This window comes from Propithecus coquereli, unplaced genomic scaffold (assembly GCF_000956105.1).
Source record: "Propithecus coquereli isolate 6110/MARCELLA unplaced genomic scaffold, Pcoq_1.0 Scaffold36, whole genome shotgun sequence".
NCBI classification, from domain to species: Eukaryota; Metazoa; Chordata; class Mammalia; order Primates; family Indriidae; genus Propithecus; species Propithecus coquereli.
In genome coordinates this window covers 5,590,384-5,614,625 of record NW_012149285.1, presented here as the reverse complement: position 1 = coordinate 5,614,625, position 24,242 = coordinate 5,590,384, and the positions used below count along the sequence as shown (strand labels likewise).

At 38.5% G+C, this 24,242-nt stretch overlaps 1 protein-coding gene across 1 annotated transcript in view; it reads left to right on the top strand.

Moving 5' to 3' along the window:
- GALNTL6 (polypeptide N-acetylgalactosaminyltransferase-like 6) overlaps positions 1-24,242 on the top strand; it is a 215,371-nt gene that overhangs the window by 52,530 nt on the left and 138,599 nt on the right. Inside the window, exon 3 of the mRNA XM_012651657.1 lies at positions 12,689-12,806. Coding sequence (XP_012507111.1) covers positions 12,689-12,806 — 118 coding nt within the window. The remainder of the gene's footprint in view (positions 1-12,688; positions 12,807-24,242) is intronic.

Sequence of the window (24,242 nt, the reverse complement as noted above, 5' to 3'; positions counted from 1 at the left end):
TATGCTCAAACCTTACCGTTATCTCAACATGGTATAAACTTATTTCCAGTATTATCTAAGTTGCAATTACTCATGAGTAATGACTCTGTAATATATGTCTGTTTACATGCCAGCCAACATCCATTTATCATCTTCTAATACCTACGCCCTGATTCCTCTCTGGGAACATCTCCCCCTTCCATTCTCATTCGACGGTTCCCATAAAGCCACTCTACCCTGTGCTCTCTAAATGGAGCGGCTGGCCCAGGCATAAGCTAATCAGCACATTCACAGCATGTGGGTTCCTCCTCTTAGGCTCTGGAAGGACTCATCCAAACAGACCAACAGGAGCCCACTCACAAAGCACAGAGGGCTGTTCCTACCTTCTTTGTCTTCCTAAGTATTGCTTGGGTATTTGCTTGGAAGTACACAGGTCCAGGTGATAGTTCCCATCATCGGGTACGTAAAAGGAGACAGAAATCCCAATGTGTCCCTACCCTTCTCCCCCCGTGAACCAGGGGAAAATTTAAGCAGCATATGAACTCTAGCAGTCAAAGAGAGTCTCTACAATTTTGAACAAATTTCCATATTGTTTCTTTACTGCTGTACTTGTATATATTTGTTACAGGAAGATTTTAAATTTTATAGTATTTTTTTTATTCTGTCGGGGCAAAGAATCCATTTCTTCTGTATTTTACAGCACCAGACTATGGCAGGTAATATCCTTTCACTTTGGCCCTGGGCCTGTGTGCATTTCTCTCTTTGGTCCCTTTTATGAGGAATAGTTTTATAGGTTTGATACAAAATGAAAACTTTGTTCTTCAAAAATTTTAGCTGCAACAGAACGGGTTATGGGAAAGTGGGAGCTGTAGGGCGAAGCAGACCCTGCTCTGGTTTCGGAGATAGTTAAACAGCTCAGACAAGCCTGTGACAGAGATATCTGGTTTGCTGATGATACCTCTTTAACCTGGTTACAGGCATGTGATCAATTCATTGCAGGGTTATTGGAGAAATGTGACTAAGATTAAAACAAGAAAACACTCGGAAAATATCATGGAATAAATTCCTTGTAAACATGTTTGTTATTCTCTGGGCCCGTTAAAAACAATTTGCAACAGACATGAGCACAATTGGCAGTACGTTACCATATTGGCATCAGATTTGGATAGTCTTACAAATAATTTCCAAACATGTTTTATTCAGGCCCAGGGCGTTTCATTTGCTGGCTCACAGAGTTGGGAGGCTACAACTACAAATACCGAAAAAACAAAAATGGAAAGGGTGTTGTCGGGGAAGACTTCGCCTCTTTTCGTCGAGTTTCCACCACGGACCCTAAGTCTGGTACCAAGCCATGCCCACAGCCAGGCCTTCTCAAACAACTTCCTCTCACTGCCAGCCTTTGTCCTTTCCTCTGGAGATAATGGCCCTTGTCTGATTTCCCTAAGGTTCCTGAACATTCAAAGTACATGTTCCCATAAGTGGAACATGTACTTACCTGGTTTCAGAAACTCTGCTGTGAGCGACAGATGTGCCCTGACAGGAGCAAGTCTGTGCAGCCTCCACTGTCTCAGCTTCCCAGTCAGAAAACGGATTCGACAAAGAGGCTCTCTAGACGTGGTTATACTGCTTCACTTTTCCTGCATTCTTTTTCCATATTTTATCAGCAAGGGAAATGACACAGGCTTTAGGCATGTAAGTTCCAGCCCTCACAGTTACACTTTCTAGACCAACAGAGGAAACAGTAGATCTATCATCTCTGACTTCAATGTCTCAATTTGTGTGTATGTCTGTGTGTGTGCGCGCGCGCGCGTGTGTGTGTGTGTGTGTTCACGTCTGTGTTATATATGTAGAACTTGGGAAATGGCACTTCAAATTGACCCTGAAAGTAAATGATACAATTGTTTCTCAATGGTTAGTTAGGAGCGACTGGTGAAGTTCAATGTTTTCTAAACAAAGGATGCAGAGGTGTTCTGGGATTCATTTCTGCCATCGCAACGCTGATTTTTGTCCACAGTGGTCATAGGAAGTTAAGGAGAGTTTTTATCTTATGGATCCTCCATGCTAATTTGCAGAGCAGAAATAGGAAATAATTATGTGATTGTGGGGAAAAAAATTAATTTTTTTCCCTCAGATTATTTTTAGGATAAGAAAATGAATGAAAATTTCATCCCATACTTCTGATTTTGATGAATTCTGACTGTCTTTCCCCTCAATTAGTACAAATTAGTGAACATTTATTCTAATTACCTTCTGTTCATCTCAATTATTTTAAGCATTATCCATTTTAAGCATGATTTCTAAGTTAGCATGCTTGAATCTTAATGTAAATATCTTCCTCAAAAAATACAAGATTGATTACATTGTAGTGAGATCTTAAATAAAGAAAAATGCAGAAATGTCCATCAAAATAAGTCATCTGTGGGTACACATGGGCGCAAAGAGACACAAAGGACATTGGAAATTAGGAAGGGGGAGGAAAAGGGGGAAAGGTTAAAAACTTAACTACCTGGTACAATGAACACTGTCCTGGTGACGGGCACACTGACAGCCCTGACTTCAGTATTATACAGCATGTCCATGTAACAAAAACATTGGCACCCCTTAATATTTTGAAATTTAAAAAAAAAAACTAAGTCATCCTTCAAAAAAAGAGTAGCACAAAATATTAATTCATCTTTTTTTATGGCTGAGTAGAACTCCATGGTATACATATACCACATTTTATTAATCCACTCATGGATTGAAGGGCACTTGGGTTGATTCCACACCTTTGTAGTTGTGAACAGAGGGAAGTAAAACTCAGTGGAAATCAACCAGAGGGGCGTGGGGAGGAGGGCACCTAAATGAGTACAATGAGTGCTATATGGGTGACGGGCACACCCATAGCCAGAACTCAAGCATTACAAAATCGATCCATGTAACCTAAAACATTGTAACCCCTTAATATTTTGAAATAAAAAGCAAAAACAAAAGTCCTTGTAGACATACTGTATCCCACAGAAATCCTAAAATAAAAAACAGATTAGGGGAAAAAAAAAAAAAAAGAAGAGCACATTATTTAGCCTCAGGAGATTATCCCAGATAGTAAGTAACTACAAGGTACAATTTCAGAATTCATTTTCCCAGGTTGCTTTTAGAGTGTGCTTAAGAGTCAAACCAGAAAAGAAGTCTCTCTTCACTGTAGTCAGATCTTATTTTTTGATACAAAACTGTAACATTAGCTTGATCATTGATGTTTCTGCTACCTCCGCACTTCTTCTTTTAACTTACCTAGTTGCAGACCCATCCCACCCCTCCTGTCCACATCAACCATGAAGTCCTGCCAATTTCACTTCTTAAACATCCATGCCATCTGTCTTTGTTTCCACAGCCCCAGCACAAGTGCGTTGTCTCTCGCTGCCGTCTCCTCCCAGCGTGCCTCTCTGCTCTTGCGTTGTCACCCTCAAACCCACCCTCTATACTGCCATCGGAGTACTCTATCAAAAACAGGAATCTAAAAGTATTATTCCTCTAATTAAAATTCTTCAGTGGTACAGTCGCATACTGTCTAAGATCATTAACCCAAGATTCATAAACCTTCTTGGTTTGGCCTTCCAAAAACACCTATCATTCCCTTGAATCTCTGTGCAGAATTTTTCATGCATGGAAAGACTCTACCACTTCCCCTCAGTCTATGTGTTCTAGAAAAGAATAAGAACTGAAAGTTCCCAAAGTCATGCTCCTAAATATTTACAAAGACTTTCAGCACTCTGTGCTTCCTCCTAGCCTGGTGGCTTCAGTGTGGGCTGAATTCTGTGATGACAGCCCAGAGCTCCAAGATCAAATGTTCAAACAGACAAATGCAGGAGCTGCGTGGTCTTTCATAAAGCACCTTGGAAGTCACGGGGCGTCAATTCCGCCACACTGGGTAGGTCAGAGCAGCCACAGTCCCACCCAGATTCAATGGGAAGAGGGTTTAAGAATTTGTGAACATGTTTCAAAGCTGCCACAGAGATGAAAACAGATAGAGCATAACAAGGGTGCTCTTTTTCTTCCTGCCATAGAGAGTTAGATGAAACTTCTTTGTGCATAGGCTTGACCTGGAGGGGCAAATAAAATGATGCTTTTTTCCAGATTTTTGATGAGTTACAGTTATAGGCTTTTTGCTTAACAACTCTTTTCCTCAGGCCCTGTTCTCTTTTTTTCTGTTTGGTTTTTAAGACATTAAGGTCTTTAAGCCGGGGGTAAATGTACAATGTGAATTTATTAAAAGATAACGGGTTGATAAGAGGTATTAAAAATCCATGCCATGTACAGTAAATTCTAGCTTGAGATAAAATGCTGGGAAATGAGACCAAAATTGCCTTTGAGTTGCAATCAGTGCTGAAGAGAAAAAGCATATTTTGCATTCCTTACTAAGATGAAGGGGTAATGTTTTCGTAAGAAGAAACTGTCAAATGTTTATTAGATAAATGAAGCATAAAACAAGCTTTCCTGCAGTTTCATCCCTGCTTGGATTTTAATAACTAGCATTTATCCCATGAATGAAAAGTTATATTTGTATCCAAGAAGAAAGGCCCCGCGCTCTGCACCGGGGCTTTCAGCTTCTGAACAGTCTCCATTGCTGATGAAGTCAGTGATTCGCTCTCTGCCATTTCACATTATTACTGTGTTTTTTGTCTATTTGTTTTGTTTTGTTTTTCCTTCATAGGCCCAAGAGGTAACCGTATTCCTTTTGGAGTCGGTGTTAATAGGAGCGACAAGAGCCTGGACCAGGGAGGGGGAAGAGACCGGGGCAGGAGCCTTCTGGGGTGGAGGGGAGTGTGAGGGAACGTGCACCCACCAGACTCGAGCAGAGACAGGATGTAGGGGCTAACGCTAAGTAGGGTGCACTCGTCTGCACTGTGTATCCTGCCATGCTGAAATGTGGATTTTAGGAAGGGATGGTCATGTTGGAAGACAAATGAGGTGGGTGCATCCTATCAAATGAGGAGGGCTTTGGAGTCCTCACCTTGATAATATTATGAAATCTGTGTTTTATGTAAGAGAAGCAGCTGGCGACACACACTGGGCATCTATTTACCTGTGTCAATAGGAGTAGGGTTGGCAGATATTTTTTTTAAGCCAAAGAAGTAAAGAAGAGTTTGGGAAACTGGGGGAGGAGCAAGAGGCAAGAAGGTGAATCTGAAGGCGATGGATCCGTATGGGCCCCCGTGTGCCCGGTGGAGAGGAGGGTTGGGTTCGGAAGCAGGACGTCGCTTTGAGGATAGGGTTTGGGAAACACTGAGCATGCGCAGTGCGGCTCTGGCGCGCAGGCCGGGAACAGGCTCGGCAGTGCCAGGCCTGGGTCCCGGAGCGCCGTCCCTGGGAAGGCGGGCGCACGGGGCCACTGCAGCTGGCAGAGCAGCCTCCTCAGGGCGGGTGCTGGCAACAGGCACAGGAGCAAGGTGACTTTACGGGCTGGAGCAGAGAAGCGCAAGCCGACTTGTTCCTGAGCACACGGTCACATCCCTGGGCACCCCCAGAGAACCAGAGAAATCCAGGGGACAGGAGACTGAAGCCTGTTATCAGAGACCACTGTCATCTGGTTATTAGACTTGTTGTGAACTCATCTGTCCCCTCAGGCAAGGGAGAGTTTGCACTGTTTAGATTGCATATGAAATGGTCACCGTGGTCATTATCCTGACATGTAATATGAGACCATCAGTAAAATCTGTGGCCACTCAGAAATTAATGAATACAATAAGAATTAAAGGATAATTAGACTGAGGACATAGTTTTGGAATATTAAAAGAAATCCAAAAATCATACTTTGAGCCAAGGCTCCAATCCCTCGCATTGCTCCAAGAAAAATGGACAGGAAGTGACTTAAGAAAATAAGCCATCCCATTTCACTTTAGGTGTCCCCAGACACCTTTGGGGAGATTTCATTAAAGGCGAGCAGGTATGTTCTGCCAGTTTCAGGAGTGAAGTGTGGGTGTATTGCTTAGCATGCACTCGTTTAAAGAGCAAGATTATGAGGAAATATCAGCTCCACCCAGACAGGTGAATCCATCCATCCACTCACCCTGGGAATGAGGAAAATGATTTCAGAACCAAAATTAGCCTCCACTTTTGGTAGGTCTTCCACTTGCACATACATAAACATGCGCGCGCACACACACACACACACACACACACACACACACACACACACACATCATTTTTGGGCCACAGAAGAGTAGCTGAGGGAAACAGCGGCTTGGTCACATAAATATTTAGCATATTTTATCCACTCATCTCCTGGACCTACAGGACATTGTTGATGTAGACTTTTGACATCCAGAGTTTTCTATTTCATGCCACATTCAGATCGGTGCCAACCACTGAAGATAAGGAGGCAGCGGTATTCTGCGCAACTTTGGAACCAGTAACTTAATTGAAACATTAGCCGGAGCCATCACACTATATTTATGGCTATAGTTTGGTTTAATGTCCTATGTAATTTGTACTGACATACACAAGATTTCTCCTTCCATCAACTCTTTATATCCTTCACAGAGGAATCTACTACTCTAAATATGAAGTGAGCAGCAAAAAGCATATTCAATTTTATAAAACCTTTCAAACCATAACATAGTACTACATGTGTTTATGTGTGTGATAAAAACAAAATTATAAATCACATTACAAAATAGTACAAAATTTTTACTGTGATTTATAATTTTGTTTTCCTCCTCATCTTATCCAAAAAGCTGAAAAGTCATAATTCTGCCACCTGCTTTTGGATAACTAGTTGGCCCTATTCCTTTTCTACTAACTCTTTTCTAAACACTAACATTTGCATTTGTAATCTAGAGAAACAGAGAGCTGCTTTTCTATTTTTAGGGAGAGACTTTCACTTTCATTTTGAGGAGCTCTGAAATCCAGTTATGCGTTGCAATATGCCCTAGGGCATAAGTGGAGATAACTTTTGAGAAGAACGATAAAAAAAATAAGTCTATGTCAAACAGACTTTAGAAATAAAGAAACTAACCAAAATCCTGTCTGTCTCTATCAAGGATTATTATCATTTATCGGAAGCATAATAGAATTGCCAGTACATCCTCCTTGAAGAGCTTGACTCTCAGGTCTGTTACCTGCTATCTATGGGTACATAACAAAGCATCCCAGAACTCAGTGGCTTAAAACAGCAACCATTTTGCTCGTTCACAATTCTGAGGGTCAGAAATTCAGACAAAGCTTGACTAAATGGTGGTTCTGCTGGTCTCTTAAGTAGCGTAAACAACTCAACTTGGTTTTCTTCTCACCTCTCACAAAAATCAATTCAAGATGGATAACAGACTTAAATCTAAGTCATGAAACCTTAAGAATTCTAAAAGAAGATGTTGGGAAGACCCTTTCAGACATCGGCCTAGGCAAGGAATTCTTGAAGAAGAACCCCAAAGCAATCGCTGCAGCAACAAAAATAAATAAATGGGATCTAATCAAATAAAGAATGTTTTTAGTACACTTTCACATTATAGCCTCATTAATTTAAAATTTAGCTAAGTTTGGAATATGAAAATTGCTATAGAAAAGTAACTAGTCTGCGTTGAGCAACAAGGAAAGCATATTTGTTACCTAGTTTAATAGAATTAATATAAAATGGAAAAGTGATTTCCATTAAGAATTCAGAAGAGTCATATATTTCTATGGTCTGAAGAATAAAGAATCTTCAAAAAGAACATGTTGTTTCATGGTCACATCAGTTTTAAAAAGTATCCCAAGGATAACAAGTGTTTTTTAATAGCAAAACTCAAAGCCTGATTTGTAATGTTGTCAGCAATACTCATAAATTACATTACTATGTTAAAAGTTACATGGACGCAGAGCAGCATTAAAACACATCTACAATGTGTTACCATTCCCAGGGGGACAAAATAGCAAGAATATTTTGGAAGAAATCAAGGAATATTACAGGCAATGGAACCCATGAGGAAAATTTCAAGCAATTATTATTATATTTTAAATGGAAAAGAGAGAGCAGAAGAACATGCTGAAAATAATAAACTGCCCTTCTTCATTTCCTCTGATGAAAAAACAATGTGACACGTTAAAATCTTTCATCCTTAATACATGAGGAATACAGTCATTTTCATTAACTTCAGTACAACATTGCACAATAGTTCCTCTTTGTGTGGTGGGGTATGAATTTCAATCCATAAACTTAGTTGTGTGTAATATATCACAATATTAAATTTTCTTCAGAGCCACTGGAATCCAACAGAATACAGAAACAGTGCTCATAATATAATATCATATATATTATTGTGTTCATAACAAAATTTTATTAGTTAACTCTTTCAAAAAGATAATCGACCACTGAAACAAAAATAATAACAATACAATGTGGGATTTATAACATATGTGAAAGCAAAATGTATAATAACAAAGTACAAAGTTTAGGGGAAGAGAAATGGAAGTGTACTATCAAAACCTTCTTATATTAATAATATATGTGCAGTGGCACAATATCACTGGAACATAAACTGTGATAAAATAAAGGTATCTGCTACAAACCATTAAAGTAGCCAAAAAAAATTAAAATAATGAAACAAGGAGTTTTTTTTAAGTCAAAAAATGATACTAAATGAAATCATGAAAATATTCATTTACACAAAAAGAAGACAGAAAAAAGGGGAAAATGGAACAACAGGTGACACAAAGAGAAAACAAAGACGATAGATTTAATTAAACCTGACCACATGAATAATCATGTTAGAAGAGGTCTATATAAGCCAACTGAAAAGCAAGATGCAAGTATACGTTGCCTATAAGAAAACCACTTTAAGTATAAAGATACAAATAGTTTAAAAGTAAAAAGACAGAAAAAGTTATAAATACTAGTGTTTATATAATACAAATCCAAAGAAAGCTGGAATGACTATATTAATAGCAAGGCAAAATAGATGACAGAGCAAATAATATTACCAGGGGTGATAAAGTTATTTCATAGTGATAATGAGGCCAATTCATCAAGCACAAAAAAATCCTGAACATATATGCCCTTATTAACAGAGCTACAAAAACATGAAGCAAAAACCTGATAGAAAAGCAAAAAGAAATAAACAAATTCAGAATCATAGTTATAGATTTCAATAATCCCCTCACTAATTGATAGATCAAGGAAACAGAAAATCAATAGGAACATAGAAGATTTGAACAACACTATCAACCAACTTGACCAAATATTTATAGAACACTCCACCCAACAGCAACAAAGTGTACATCTTTTTCAAATACACATGGAATGTTTACCCAAGATAGGTGGTATTCTAAGCCATTAAAAAGTCACAATAAATTTATAAGGATTTAAGTCATATAATTTAAATTCTCTGACCACAATGGAATTAAATTGGAAATCAATAACAGAAAAATCTTCCAAAAAATTCCCAAATATTTAGGAACTACACACTTCTACATAACATATAGGTCAAAAAATAAAACAAAGGGAAATTTTAAAATATTTTGAACATAATGAAAATGGGAACATGACATATTATTTGTAAGATTCTGCTAAAGCAGTAGTTAAAAGGAAATTTATATTACTAAACACCTATGTTAGAAAAAAATAATTTCAATCCAATGATCTCAGCTTCTACCCTAAGTAACTAGAAAAAGAAGAGCAAATTAAATACAAAGCAGCAGAAGAATTAAAATAATAAAAACTAAATGGAAATCAATGAAATATGAAACAGAAAAACAATAGAGAAAAATCAATGAAACCAAAAGTTAGTGCTTTTAGCAGATCCATAAAATTGATAAACCTCTAGCCAGATTTACTAGGATAAAATGAGAAATGATACAAACACATTAACGTCATCAACCATCATGGAAATGCGATATAAAACCACAAGAAGCTACCACTGTACACCTATCATAATGACTAAACCTCAACAGACTGACCACGTATGGTGAAGACATGGAGCAACTGGACCTCAAACACTGCCGCTGGGAACATAAAGTGGCGCAGCCACTTGGGAAAACAGTTTGGCAGTTTCTTCAAAGATTAAACCTACACCCACTATATGATCTAGTTGTTCCATTCCGAGGAATTTCCCCAAGAGGAATGAAAGCACACATTTACACACATTTATACTCAAAGTCCATAGCAACCTCATTTGTAGTAGCCCCAAACTGGAAACAACCCAAATGTCCATCAATAGGAGAATGGATAATCAACTGCGGTATATTCATGCAAATAGAAATCTATTCAGCACTTAAAAAAAGAATGAACTATTGATACATGCTACAACATAGATGAATCTCAAAATAATTATATTGAACAAAAGAAGCCAGACCTGTCTACAAGTACATACCGTATTATTCCATATGTATAAAATTCTGGAAAATGCAAACTAATCTATAGCAACAGAAATCAGAGCAGTGGTTGCCTATTGTAAGGGAATGAGGGAGATACTACAAAGAAGCACGAGGAAACTTTTGGGGACTACGAGTAGGTTCATTTTCAGTGATGGCTGCACAGGGTCAAACACCAGTCAAAACTTATCAAGTCGTACACTTAAAATATGTGCAATTCATGGTATGTCAGTTATACCTCAACTAAGCTGTTTTAAAAATTCACTGACAAATATGAGTAAATACATAAATACAGTAATTAAAAAGTTTGCTTCTTACCAGTCATTCACAAATATAGGAAATACTGATTTATTTGGGTTTGGTAGAAATACCAATGAAAATAAGGAGGACCCATCTGAATTTATGTTACTATGCATATAAAATTAACCTAAAATACACTATATTTTTAATAAATTCATTAATAAAACAAGATTATTTTTCCAACAAGTTATTTATGATAAAAAATCAATTTAGGACTTTCTTTTGCCCAATATCTTTAATATTATATTTATAATTCTAGTTTTGAGATTCACTATGCACAGTGTAAATTTTGATGCACTTTGTTCTCATTTTAACACAATCAAATGAGAATATATTTGTATGGCAGGATCTTTCCATTTGTGGTTCAGATTGAATGGGACTGAGAATTTCCGATTACTTAGAACCAAGCCCTGCAGCAGCAATGATTACACTGTGGTGAAGTGTTCGCTGGGTAGCTGCATCCAATAAATATTACAGTCCTTTTTTGTTCCAGCTACGGCTGTAATTCCACTCTGAAATTCCATGAGTGAAAAATGAAAAAAGATCAGGTTTCTGGAGAGAGGGATGAAGTAAGGTACATCTGATTCTAAGATTTTTATTTCAAACAAAATAAAAAATTACATGAGATTCTTTATATTATTTCCTGAATCCTGCCCACTTTCCTAGAGGGAAAAATAAATTCCTCTTTCAGCCTTTTAATCTTTCTATCTACATAGAGTCTACACTTGCAAAAAATATATTCCTAAACTGAAGTAATTAGACCAAGTACCATCTCAACATGCAAACTCTTTGAAATACATGATACACCTTAAACAAATTCAGGTTTATGTTACCCAAGTGCCTCATAAAATATTACCAAGAATAAGTCCTCAATTGGTCTGTAAATTGGTGTCTATTATATTTATACACGTTTTTAAGTGTATATCAACATTTAATACCTTATGTACTATTATTTATAAATATAAATAACAGTATTGTACTGTTATTTATAAATATGTTTCAAAAGATTTTCAAAACTGTCACATAAACTATGTTGACAATGTTGTTTTCACAGATTTTCTTGGTCTGCATAAAGGCATTCTCTGTTTTATGTCCATGTATATGTAATTATCTCTCTTCACCCCCTAAACATTGAAACAGAAACAATGTGGTGTGGAGCACAAAAGCTCTGAAATCAGAAGATCTGGGTCTAGCCCAGGCCCACCACACACTAGCCTCTGCCTTGTTCAACATCCCTAACTTCTGTCTGCTTCTTTAAACCATACATAGGAATGATATTGATAGGGTTGCTGTGAGTATTAATCAAGGTATTTAGGTGAAGACCTTATCCTATGGTCTAGCACATAGAGAGCACTCAAAGAAATCAGAGCTACCTTTGAACTGCAAAAATGTTTAGGATAAGGTCCACCCAATGATCATCTTATTATATAGCGACATAACTACAATACATCCTAGCAGGAATGAAACACTTGAAAATGATTATGTAACCAAAATGAATATTTCTTAGAAAGGAAAAGGTCTAAAAAGAATAATACAAAATGAAAAAAAACCTAATTTAAATTCCAACTATGTCATGTTAACTAAATAACCAATTCTAGTTGGTTAATTTATTCTAACCAACCAACTTATAGTCTATCAATTGAACATGACCTGCACATAGTAATAGATGTTTGGTGAATGCGTACTGAGAGATTAAATCAAAGACATTGTCTACAACAGGGTTTCAATACTTTTAGTTGTCTGATAGTAGAAGATCCCTTTCAATTTGAGGAAAAGCCATAAAACTGAGTGATATTTCTCAAAATATCAGTTATTACTATTCATGTATTTCTCTCTAATGATGAACAGATGAAGCAAATGTGGCTCTACAGGGCATTTGTTGCATTAGAACCTCCCTCCTCCCCACCCCAGGTCCACTTCAGTAAAAGGCCCAATGAGAATCCCATATCCACTTACAGAAAACCAGTGCTGCATAGCTCCATACAATAGATCTCTAAAACATACCTTGAAGTTTGCTTTTATTTCCAAACATAATTCCATTGTCTCTAATGTTCATAGTCCTTTAAAGATTATTTTGTTCATTTCACAGGTCTCCTGTTATGGCTGGAGGTCTCTTTGCTGTGGATCGAAAATGGTTTTGGGAATTGGGTGGCTATGATCCAGGTTTAGAAATCTGGGGAGGAGAACAGTATGAAATCTCTTTTAAGGTAAGCCCCCAAAACCCTCTTCACAATATGTCTGTGCAATTTTGACAGTACTGATAGAATATCATCATGTTGCTTTGTGACCTATGTTGTGAGATGACTTAATAATGACAATAGCCATGTCACCTTCCCAAGCCAACTTTTGTAATTTGGGTTTTTTTTTTTTATTGATATATGATCACTGTACATATTTTGGAGGTACATGAGATGCCTATTGAGGTCTTTTGCCCATTTTTTAATCGTGTAATTTGGTTTTTTGCTGTTGTTTGATTTCCTTGTATATTCTAGTTATTAATCCCATCAGATGGATATTTTGAAAATATTTTCTCTCATTCTGTAAGGGTTGTCTCTTCATTTTGTTGATTGTTTCCTTGGCTGTGCAAAAACTTTTTGAGCTTGACATAAATCCCATTTGTCTATTTTTGCTTTTGTTACCTGTGCTTATGAGGTCTTACCAAAAAAATCTTTGCCAAGACCAGTGTCCTGTACCATTTTCCCAGTATTTTCTTCTAGTAGATTCATAGTTTCCGGTCCTACGTTTAAGTCTTTAATCTATTTTGAGTTGAATTTTGTTTATGGTGAAAGATGGGGATCTAGTTTCATTCTTCTGCATATGGATATCCAGTTTTCTTAGGACCATTTATTGAAGAAAATGCCCTTTCCCCCATTGTGTGTTCTTGACACCTTTGTCAAAATGAGTTGGCTGTGTGTGGATTTATGTCTGGGTTCTCTATTCTGATTTTTCAGTCTATGTGTCTGTTTTTATGCTGGTACCATGCTATTTTGGTTATTATAGCTTTGTAGTATAATTTGAAATCAAGTGATGTGATGCCTCCAGGTTTGTTTATTTTGTTCAGAATTACTTTTAACCATCCTATGAGACAAGCTTTTATATTTCTTGTTCGTAAGAATTTTAGCATTGTTTGATCTATATCTGTGAAGAATGTCTTTATTATTTTGATATGGATTGCATTAAATCTGTTGATCACTTTGAGTGGTGTAGACATTTTAATAATATTAATTCTTCTAATCCATGAGCATGGGATGTCTTTCCCTTTTTTGTGTGTCCTGTTCAATTTCTTTTAGCAGTGTTTTATAGTTTTCCTTGATCTTTCATTTCTTTGGTTAAATTTATTCTTAGGTATTTTTTGAGCTATTCTAAATAGGATTGCTTTCTTGATTTCTTTTTCAGATTGATCACTGTTAGTATATAGAAACTACTGATTTTTGTATGTTGATTTTATATCCTGCAACTTTACTGAATTCATTTATCATTTCTAAAAGATTTTGGTGGATTCTTCAGGTTTTTCTAAATATAAGATTATGTCTTCTGCAAACAAGGATGAATTGATTTCTTCCTTTCCAATTTTGATGCCTTTTATTTTTCTTACTTTTTCACTTGCCTAATTCCTTAGGCTAGGACTTCCAGTACTATGTTAAATAAAAGTGGTGAAAGTGGGCACCCTTGTCTTTTTCCCAGGTCTTCATGGACAGTATTTCAATTTTTCCCCTTTCAGTCTGATATTACTGTGGGTTTGTCACATATGGGCTGTATTGTGTTGAGGAATTTTTCTTCTATACCCAATTTGTTGAGAGTTTTTCTATATGATTGGATGTTGAATTTTATCAAATGCTTTTTTAGCATCTATTAAAGTGATTATATGCTTTTTGTCCTTGATTCTATTGATGTAATGCACATTTATTATTTACATTTATGTTGGACCATTTTTGCATCCCTGGGATGAGTCCCATTTGAATATGGTGAATGATCTTTATAATACACTGTTGAATTCAATTTGCTATTATTTCATTGAGGATTTTTACATCTATGTTCATGTGGGATATTGGCCTACAGTTTTCTTTTTTTGTTGTGTTTTTGTATGGTTTTGGTATCAGGGTAATGCTGGCCTTGTAGAATGAGTTTGGAAATAGCCCCTCCTCTCCAATTTTTTGAAATAATTTGAGTAGAATTGATATTAACTCTTCTTTAAAAGTTTAATAGAATTTATTGGTGACTCCTGGGCTTTTCTTAGATGGGAGACTTTTTATTACTGCTTTGATTTCATTACTTGTTATTGGTATGTTCAGGTTTTCTACTTCTTCATGGTTCAGTCTTGGTAGGTTGTATGTGTCCAGGAATTTATTCATTTCTTCTAGGTTTTCCAATTTGTTGGCATATAGTTGTTCGTAATAGTCTCTAATGATCCTTTCTATTTCTGTGGTATCAATTGTAATGTAGTTTTTTTCTTCATCTCTGATTTTATTTATTTGGGTCTTCTCTCTTTTATTCTTAGTCAGTCTAGCTAGAGGTCTATCAATTTTGTTTATCTTTTCAAAGAACTGACTTTTCATTTCATTGATTATTTGTATTGATTTTTTGGTCTCAATTTCATTTAACTCTGCTCTGATCTTTGTTATTTCTTTTCTTCTGCTAGCTTTGGGCTTGGTTTGTTCTTGTTTTTCTAGTTTATTGAGGTGTAACATTAGGCTGTTAATTTGTGATCTTTCTATCTTTTTGATGTAGGCATTTAGTGGTATAAATTTCCCTCATACTGCTGTTGCTATATCTGGTATATTGTATTTCATTTTCATTTGTTTCAAGAAATTTTTTAGGGGGGGGCAAGGGCAACATACATAACCTAAACATCTGTACCCCCATAATATGCTGAAATTAACAGAAAAAAAAAAAAAAAGAAATTTTTTTCTTAATTTCTTCATTGAGTAATTGAAGTAATTCAGGAATATGTTGTTTAATTTCCACATATTTGTACAGTTTCCAAAGTTCCTCTCATTACTAGTTTTTAATTTTATTTTGTTGTGGCCAGAAAAGATACTTGATATGATTTTAACTTTTTTGAATTTGTTGAGACTTATTTTGTGTCCTCACATATAGTCTATTCACGAGACTGTTCCATGTGCTGATGAGAAGAATGTGTATTCTGCAGAAGCTAATGAAATGTTCTTAAATACCTGTTAGACATATTTGATCTACCGTATAATTAAACTCCAATGTTTCTTTGTTAATTTTCTGTCTGGATGATTTGTCCATTATTGACAGCAGGGTGAGTTGAAGTTCCCTATTATTATATTGTAGCTTATCTCTCCTTTTAGATCTATTAATATTTGCTTTATATGGTTCTGGGGAAGACCCACAGAAGGTACTAGAGCTATGTGGGAACTCTGTCCAGGGACCTGAGTCCAGAAGACTGTCCTGGTGGCCTGACTGGGCATGCCTCACAACCGGTCTCCTCAAAGACAGGATAGGTCCCCAACTGCAGCATGGGGGTTGAAGCTGAGACTGGCTACCCTCAGGATCTGTCATGGTTTGGAGGCTGGCATGCCCGTCACCTCAGCTCAAACAGGTGCACATCTTCCAGCAGGTCCCTGCACAGACAGGATAGTTCCTCAACTGCAACAGGAGAGGCCAGAGCCAAGCTGGGTCCTCTTGGGATCTGCTGTGGGACAGAGGCTGGAGAACCTGGCCGAGGCTTAGAGAGGTGTGCATCACCCAGCAAGCCCCTGCACAGATAGGATTGTTCCCCAACTGCAGCAGGAGGAGCTGGAGCTAAGACTACTGGACTCCCTCAAGATCTGCTATGGGATGAAAGCTGGAGATCCTGGTCTCTTTGGCTCACAGGGTATGCATCTGCCAGGAGGATCTGTGCAGATAGGATAGGTCTCTGACTGCAGCAAGAGGGGCTGGAGCTAAGATTAGGCCCCTTTGAGATCTGCTACAGGACAGAGACTGGAGAGCCCATCTCCTTGGCTCTGACAGGCACATGTCTCCCAGCATGTCTCAGCACATATGAGATAGTTCCTCAACTGCAATGAGAGGGGCTGGAATGGAGATTGGGTCCCCTTGGGACCTACTATGAGGCAGAGGCTGGACAGCCCAGTCTCATTGGCTCAGAGGACATGTATCTTCCAGGAGCTCCCTGCGCAGACAGGATAGTTCCCTGACTGCAGCGAAAGGCACCAGTCACCTCGGGTCCGCTTGGGACCTGCTGTGGATAGAAACTGGAGAGCCCATGAGGGAGGCTCAGGCTCCCAGGATATGAGTTATGGGTGAGTCTCCCTCTGGGTCCTCGTACAAGCAGCTCTGAGCTGGGGCCTCAGATGAGGAGGGCTGGAGTAATACCACAGGGCAATGTTCAGGTTCACAGAAAAGACCAATTTCAGTGGGCATATGAGCATTTCCACCAGGGCACTAATGCACAAGATTCCTTTTGGACCCCTTGACAGATAGTTTTGGTTGCAAAAGGTTTTTTTTATTTTTTTTTTTATTTCAGGGTACTATGAGGGTACAAACATTATGGTTACATTTTATGTCTTTGCCTCACCCAAGATTGGGTTAGCAGTGTGCCCTTCCCCTCTACAATGCTCCCCGTGTCCTTTAATTGAGGGTTTACCCACCCCCCGCCAATCCCCCTAATCCCTGGAGAGTATTACTGCCATGTGAGCACCCTAGTGTTCATCAGTTAGTGCCAATTTGATGGCGAGTACAAGTGGAGCCCATTCTTCCGATCTTGTGATACCTCACTTTGGATAATGGTTGCAAAAGTTTTGATTGCAAATGATATTGTAGCCAAGCCCCTTGGGGGACTGGGCCGTTTCTGAGCCTGACCCCAGAAGCAAGCTGGATAGGGCAGAACAGCCACTTCATGTAAGTCTGCACTCTTAAAACAACCCTCTCTAGGTCTTGGGCTCCACCGAGGTTTCACAAACTCCTGCCTGAATGCTGGGGCTCCTGCAGAGAGACCTCTGACTACGGATGAGTGCAGAATTGCTGTGGGGGATGAGCAGGTTACCGTCACAAGGGAGCTTTTGGACGAGAAAAACTACCTACTTGTGATCTTTCAGTAGCCATGCCATGCGCAAAAAGAAATAATTCAAACTTGCGTGTGCAGCTTGGAGACTTGGTGTGCCGACAGGACTGCTGCTGCACTGGCAGGTGCATTCCTTTTAAAGCACGTGAAGCACATGGAGGGAAGAATTGAGAGAAATTAAGATGAAAGAAATTAAGTTATTGCAGCTTTTACTCTTCATATTTTTTCTAGAAATAGTGTTTTTTCTAAAATAGTTCAGATTTTGATCATAACCAGTTATTTCACAATTCCAATAACAGAAGAGTGAGCCTAAAAATATAAATGACAAATTGAAGCTCTTCTTCATATAAGTCCCAAATGAATAAGTTTTTGAATTATTTTTATTTAAAATTGGCCAGGGCTCTACTTGCTTTCACCATAAATGCTCAGTAAAATTATATCCTTTATTGCACATATATACACACAGATATGTATGCATGTTTATGAAGGAGTATCGAATTTCAGAGTTTATGAACTAAAAAAAAATTACCATAACATATGAAGAAGTTAAGCAAGGCAAAATAAAGTGCCCAAGGTTATAATCCAACTGCCAAGATGGGCTTTTTTTTGAAAAAGCAGTCTCACAATGAAAAAAGAACTCTTTTGCCTTCATCACAGTCATTATTTATATAGATGTATAGGCTGATTCTTGCAACATTTATCATACAGAAATCTCTAAGTAAATCGATATTTGCTAATTACTTCCATTATAAAATCAAGCCAGTTCTTGCTGATGAAAAAAATGCATCCTGAACATAGTACAAGTCAAACGTAAGAATCCAATTAACTTTTCCAATTTATACATAAAAATCAAATTATAACACTGATTTTTATTAAACTGTAACAGCTATATTCAACATGTTAACAGCAATGTTATGTTGTCCTCGAAGTGTCATAAAATAAGTATCCCCAAAGAGAAATTCAGGAAGCATAATTGCAGGCTTCAGAACATCTAGAATTTTCCCTCCCACTATGCTGGCAGTAATCCTTGAAATACCATTTGTTAAATTAGTGCTTTTTTTGTCCATTATTCAAACACATCTAATTTCATATCTAAACCTTTTTTTTTTAAACTTTTGGTAGATGCATTGTTTTAAATCTTTGAATTTGCCAATGTCTTTTGGGTTCCTCTGTTATAGCCATAGTTGTACACCTGTTACAGTGTATATGACAGAAAGTAATAATAATAATAGTAGTAATTATAGAAGTAGCATCCTCTACATTTACATAGGAGTATATGCCAGATGCTGAGTTGAGGGCTTTATGTGCATTATCTAATTTAAAATCATAACTCTAAAAGGTGGATTTTATCATTCCACTGTACAGATGAAGAAACTGAGACTTCAAGTTTTAAAGATTTTTTAGACCAATTTCTTTTTAAGTTTTAAAGATTAAAGAAATTACTCAGTGTCAGGGATTAAAATGCTCCCCTTCTGTTTAATTACAGAGAATACAGACACATGAAATTTTCTGACACTCAAATCATATCCACCAACACCATTCTCAAAGTTCACTGTTAACCGTTTGATCCCTACCTAATGGTTTATCTCATTACTGTATTTGCAATATCCTCAGAATTCAAGGGATACTTTTTAGTTTCCACAGGAGATTTTTTTTTTCTTAAATTCTATTATTTCATGAATTCCTTAAGTTTAAAATGTTCTGAAGAAAAGTTCTATTAAGCAAGAGATACCTGGCTTTAAATAATGAACTGGATGATGGATAAAATTGCTGTTGAAAATCCGGAGAGTTCGCAGAGTATACATTTGCATTCTAAATCACAAAGGTGTCTTTGGCAAACATATACTTGCATCTCTCGCTCCTCTGTCACTTGTATCCATCACATCTCTTCTGGGTGACCTGAGATTTTATTACTCCATTTCCTATTTTTCAGTTATCTGTCATTCCAAACGGATATAATTGGAATGCAGCCCTGCCGTCTTTGTCTAGAAACCATGGCAACAGCACTGGAAGTTCAGGACTAAATTGCCCCAGGTTGTTTGGCTGGAATGACAGATTCTTTGGCGACAGCTATGTCTTAACAGGGCCCCATTTCAGACATATCCCTTCATTCCTCTCGCTATTGTCTGCTGACCTTGGGGTTCCTGTCCCTCCCTATTAGTATTTGTAACATGAAGAGGACAGACTTAAACAGGCTGTGGTAGAATTTGCAGTGAAGCAAGAATTTTCTCTGTGTGAAAGGAATCAAGAGCGTTGTTTATGAATAGCTCCGTAAATTGGTAATAAAAATGAAAGAGAAAAATCAAATGCCTGCATTTTGGGACATGTCCCATAAATTGCGTTTAATTTTACAGTGTAAGGCACTGAAAGATATGCACTGGTCAGCACTTGAGGTTGGGGAAACATGCCTGGATAATTGAGAGCTGCTAGTCTATTTCGCACCATAATACAGAACGTAAATGTTCTAAATCCAGACTTCTATGAATGGTCATTAGCAGGCATCTTCTCTTGCTGTTTACTCCCCAAACAAAGAATCATTTCATTAATGTATACTTCAAGATTCCAGCACTGAATGAACATATTTCCAGAAAACTCTGCTTTATATAAAGGACTGAGTTTTTGGTCCTGCAGTATTTGGCTAAGAGTGTTCCTCAATTCTCTTTCTGTAAATATCTTTCTCTTATTTTTCCGTAAATCTGACTAGATGAGTAAATTTCATGCTGTAACATAATAGCCGATCCAGTATAATTTTCAGGAGTCAGTAGAGAGAAAAAAAAAAAAAACCTCTCCAGAGAAATGGTCTCTCCACACTGTGCCCAGGCTTCAGTCTCTTTTAACGGGAACCTGGCTCCCGTGTGGCCCAGAACCACCCAGCTGTCTCTCCAGTGTCGCTAGGTTAGCAGCTGCAGGGTGGCGGGAGGATTTAGTCAATAATCCAACCGGCTTTCATTGAGCATCTAATGTATGCCAGGCATGGTTCCAGGTACTCAACCTGGAGTTGCACCTGGACACAAAGAGGACCGCAAGGCAGACTGCTCAGTGCAGGATAAAAGAGACAGCCCCCATCTTAAATGTGGTCTACTATTCATGTTACCGAAATAATGTTAAAACTACCATGAGTCTCTGATTTTCCAAAGTGCATCTTTACACCTATTCCCCAAGGGTAAAAGTCCCAATGTTGGCATTTTCAAAAGACCAGTCCTTCAGTTGAAGAAAACGTTTCTCAAACTAAAAGTGACCAGTGACGACGAACACTAATTAGGCACCCACATGAGATGCAGAAGGAAGCCCCGGACTCTGTGCCGCGGAATCCTCTGGCAAAAGGCATAAAGTCTGCATCCAGGCGGAAGAACGTTACATTTGGTTTGCCTTTCGCCACCCCCAGAAGCTCGCAGCATGGCCCCACATGAATCCTACAGTTCCGGGGCCAGCTACAGTGCCGGAAGGGCTCGTGATCAACAGCCTTGGCCGTGCAGAAGCACTCAGGGGCCCGGGGGGGAGGGGTGGGATACCATCCGTCCTGGGATGACTCTAGCAAACCAGGAGCCCCACAGCCTACTTCAAAACCACTCCCAGTGGATTAGAGCACACCCTGTAGCCACCTTGGTAGTGTGCCCTCGTGCTTCCTATGCGGTGGGCTTAAGGTCCAGATGTTTACGGAAACGTTAACTTACCTCTCACAGGTCCCTTGCAGGTCATCAATTCATTCAACAGACATTTACTTATTGATTACAATGTGCCAACCCTGGGCAAAGCTCTTGAGATTCAAAGATAAATGTGAGCACTTTCTCTCTTTGGAGGAGCTGACTCTTCAACCGATAGCAGCCTGGAGAATTAATTTACCACAATTCTTCATCCTCAGTATTATTTGAAATATATTTTATTCCCACATTCACATTAATAATTCAGGACATAAGCAATAACCTCTTCCATAGCCTCTCGTCCTCTAATCTTTCTCCTCTTTTAATCTATCCAACGTTTCATTAATGTTTTCCCTGAGTTGCTTTATTTTCCCCTCCTAAAAGTTCACAGTGCCTCCCAACCACCACACAAACCAAACGAACAGATTGAATCACAAACCATGAAGCTTTCCATCAATTACTTGCCCACCCGACTGCCTGGATCTGCCCGGCACACCGGCTTCCATGGTGTTTTCCTCTCCTTCCTGGAAAACATGGAAACTCAGGCTTCCATTTCTTTCCCTAGTTATCGCAGGGATTTTAACTACCGAGTGAGATTTGGTTCTGTTCCTGAGAAATTTGCTTATTGTCTCTATCAATATTAATCAGCAGCCTTCACGTGAGTCCACACACCACGCAAGCCAGGCTGCAAAAAAAGGCAAAGGAAGCCCAGCAGAAGCCCTTGGACCAAGTACAACCGAGATGAGTACTTCACCGTTAAACATAAACATCAATTAAGCAGAAAAGCCTAACAACTACATTCGTAGTCTCCTCTAAGATAGAACATATAAATGTACATTTATTTTATTTGCCGGTCTTCTAACGCAAGGAAGGCCAAAGCTTTCCTCCCGCATTTGGTCCACTGATTGGAGTAAAACTGCAGGTGCATAGATCACACCCACACCGCATCCTCTGTGATTTCCAGTCTGGCTTCCCTTGTGCTGGACGCAGAAGCTATCGTAATGTAGTCGTAATAATAGAATCCTTCTGGTGTTTTAATGATTTTCCTCAATCTTTTATTGTTCCCTTGCCCACATCTAATTTGGCAGCAATTTTTTTAACAACTTAATCCTTCCAAACTCTTCAAATCACTTTTGACATGAACAATTCTTTCTCTTTTCGTAACCCTATTTCATCCGTTTAAATAATATTTAATTAAATTACATAATTACAATGAAAAATTTAGCATAATCACATTTAGGAAGAAATGCACCACCTTCGAGGCACTCACGTCACGTGACTGTCGGGAGCACTGGACGCGAAGGAGCGCAGGCATGTTCCGCGGAGCCTGTGTCCGACGCAGGCTCACCATGATGTAAGCGTCATTCAGTACGTTTACAGAAGGCACAGAGAGTGGTGGTTAATACATCAAACCAGTTAAGCAGAGTTTCGGTCCTTGCTCTCAGTTTTCAGTCTGATAACAGAGACAGGAAAAGCTTGTACAGCGGAGAGGCAGGTGCACTGCTGCCTTTGTGCAGAGGTTAATTTTTCTCTTGTTCGCTTGTGGTCTGGGGTGGGGCTCTCCCCTCTGGTCATTTTTCCTGCCCAGGTGCCCCCTCGCCCTGACCTCTGTCCAGGGGGCTCACAGGTGCCCGGGATGGAGAATGGCCAGAGTCCTTCCATGAGGGGCCTGGGGGCGTCCGCCTCGCAGGGGTGCGCCCGCCTTGCCTCTTCCCTGCAGGCTGGCTCCCCACCTCCTCCCTCTCCGGTTTTTCGGTTGCCACTTCTTTCCGATCCCCCAGCCTAGTCTTACGTACTCTCTCTTAAACAGGGAAAAAAAATTAGTCCTAAAATCAGCCTCTGGGGTTTCTTTGAATCTTTGTTTCATACTTTGGTGTGTGGGAAAGACAATGGTCCCGGAGTGAAAAGAAGATGGAAAACACACTGAGCATAACCTGGTGAGTACTTCGAGGTCTAACCCTTCCACGCAGGCACGCACGTGCACGGCCTGCAGGGACGGAAGTACATCTGAGAGTCTAGTAGACAGCATCCCATCTGTGCTCTGCCTCGTTAGGACTTACAAAGTCTTTCCATCCTGTCCCCAAAGTTCTGGCCACTCTATTCTCCCCATAGTGATAATAACTATTATTTGAGTCCTTAACAAGAAAAAGGAATGAATTACCACTTAAAGGTCATTGAATTCAATTTCTTATCCCATTCAACACTAATGCAAGGTAAAAAAAATTCTGTTTCGTAATTGCAGAGACAGGCCATTACCCAGTTAATATCAAAGCAAGGATTAGAATTTGGGCTTGCTCTCAAAACCATTAACCTAATTTCTCTTAGCTGGAAAGATAGGTTATATGATCTTCGTGAAAAGTAGCTACTGCCACTCTCTGAAACTACTCTTAAAAGGAAATACAGGTTCTTCCTATCTGACTTTTATTAAATAGGAGCCCTAACAACTCTTGGATGATTTAATGTAATATTTAATTTTTTACTATTTTCAAAGTGTGTTGGTTATTCAATAAGGATTGAACATATGTAATAGGGACTAATCACTGAATATGGAACATCCATTTCTTTATTGAAACAAGTTTTACAGCCATCACTGGAATTATTATTGCTCAGTAACCATATATTCTAGAGTTTACAACAAACATATGAAAAAATTCTCAACATCTCTAATCATCAGGGAAATGCAAATCAAAACCATAATGAGATATCACTTATCTCCAGTGAGAATGGCTTTTATCAAAAAGTCCCAAAACAATAAATGTTGGCGTGGATGCGGAGAGATAGGAACACTCATACACTGCTGGTGGGACTGCAAACTAGTGCAACCTCTGTGGAAAGCAATATGGAGATATCTTAAAGAGATACAAGTAGAAATACCATTTGATCCAGCAATCCATTTACTGAGCATCTACTCAAAAGAAAAAAAGACATTCTATAAAAAAGACATCTGCACTAGAATGTTTATAGCAGCACAA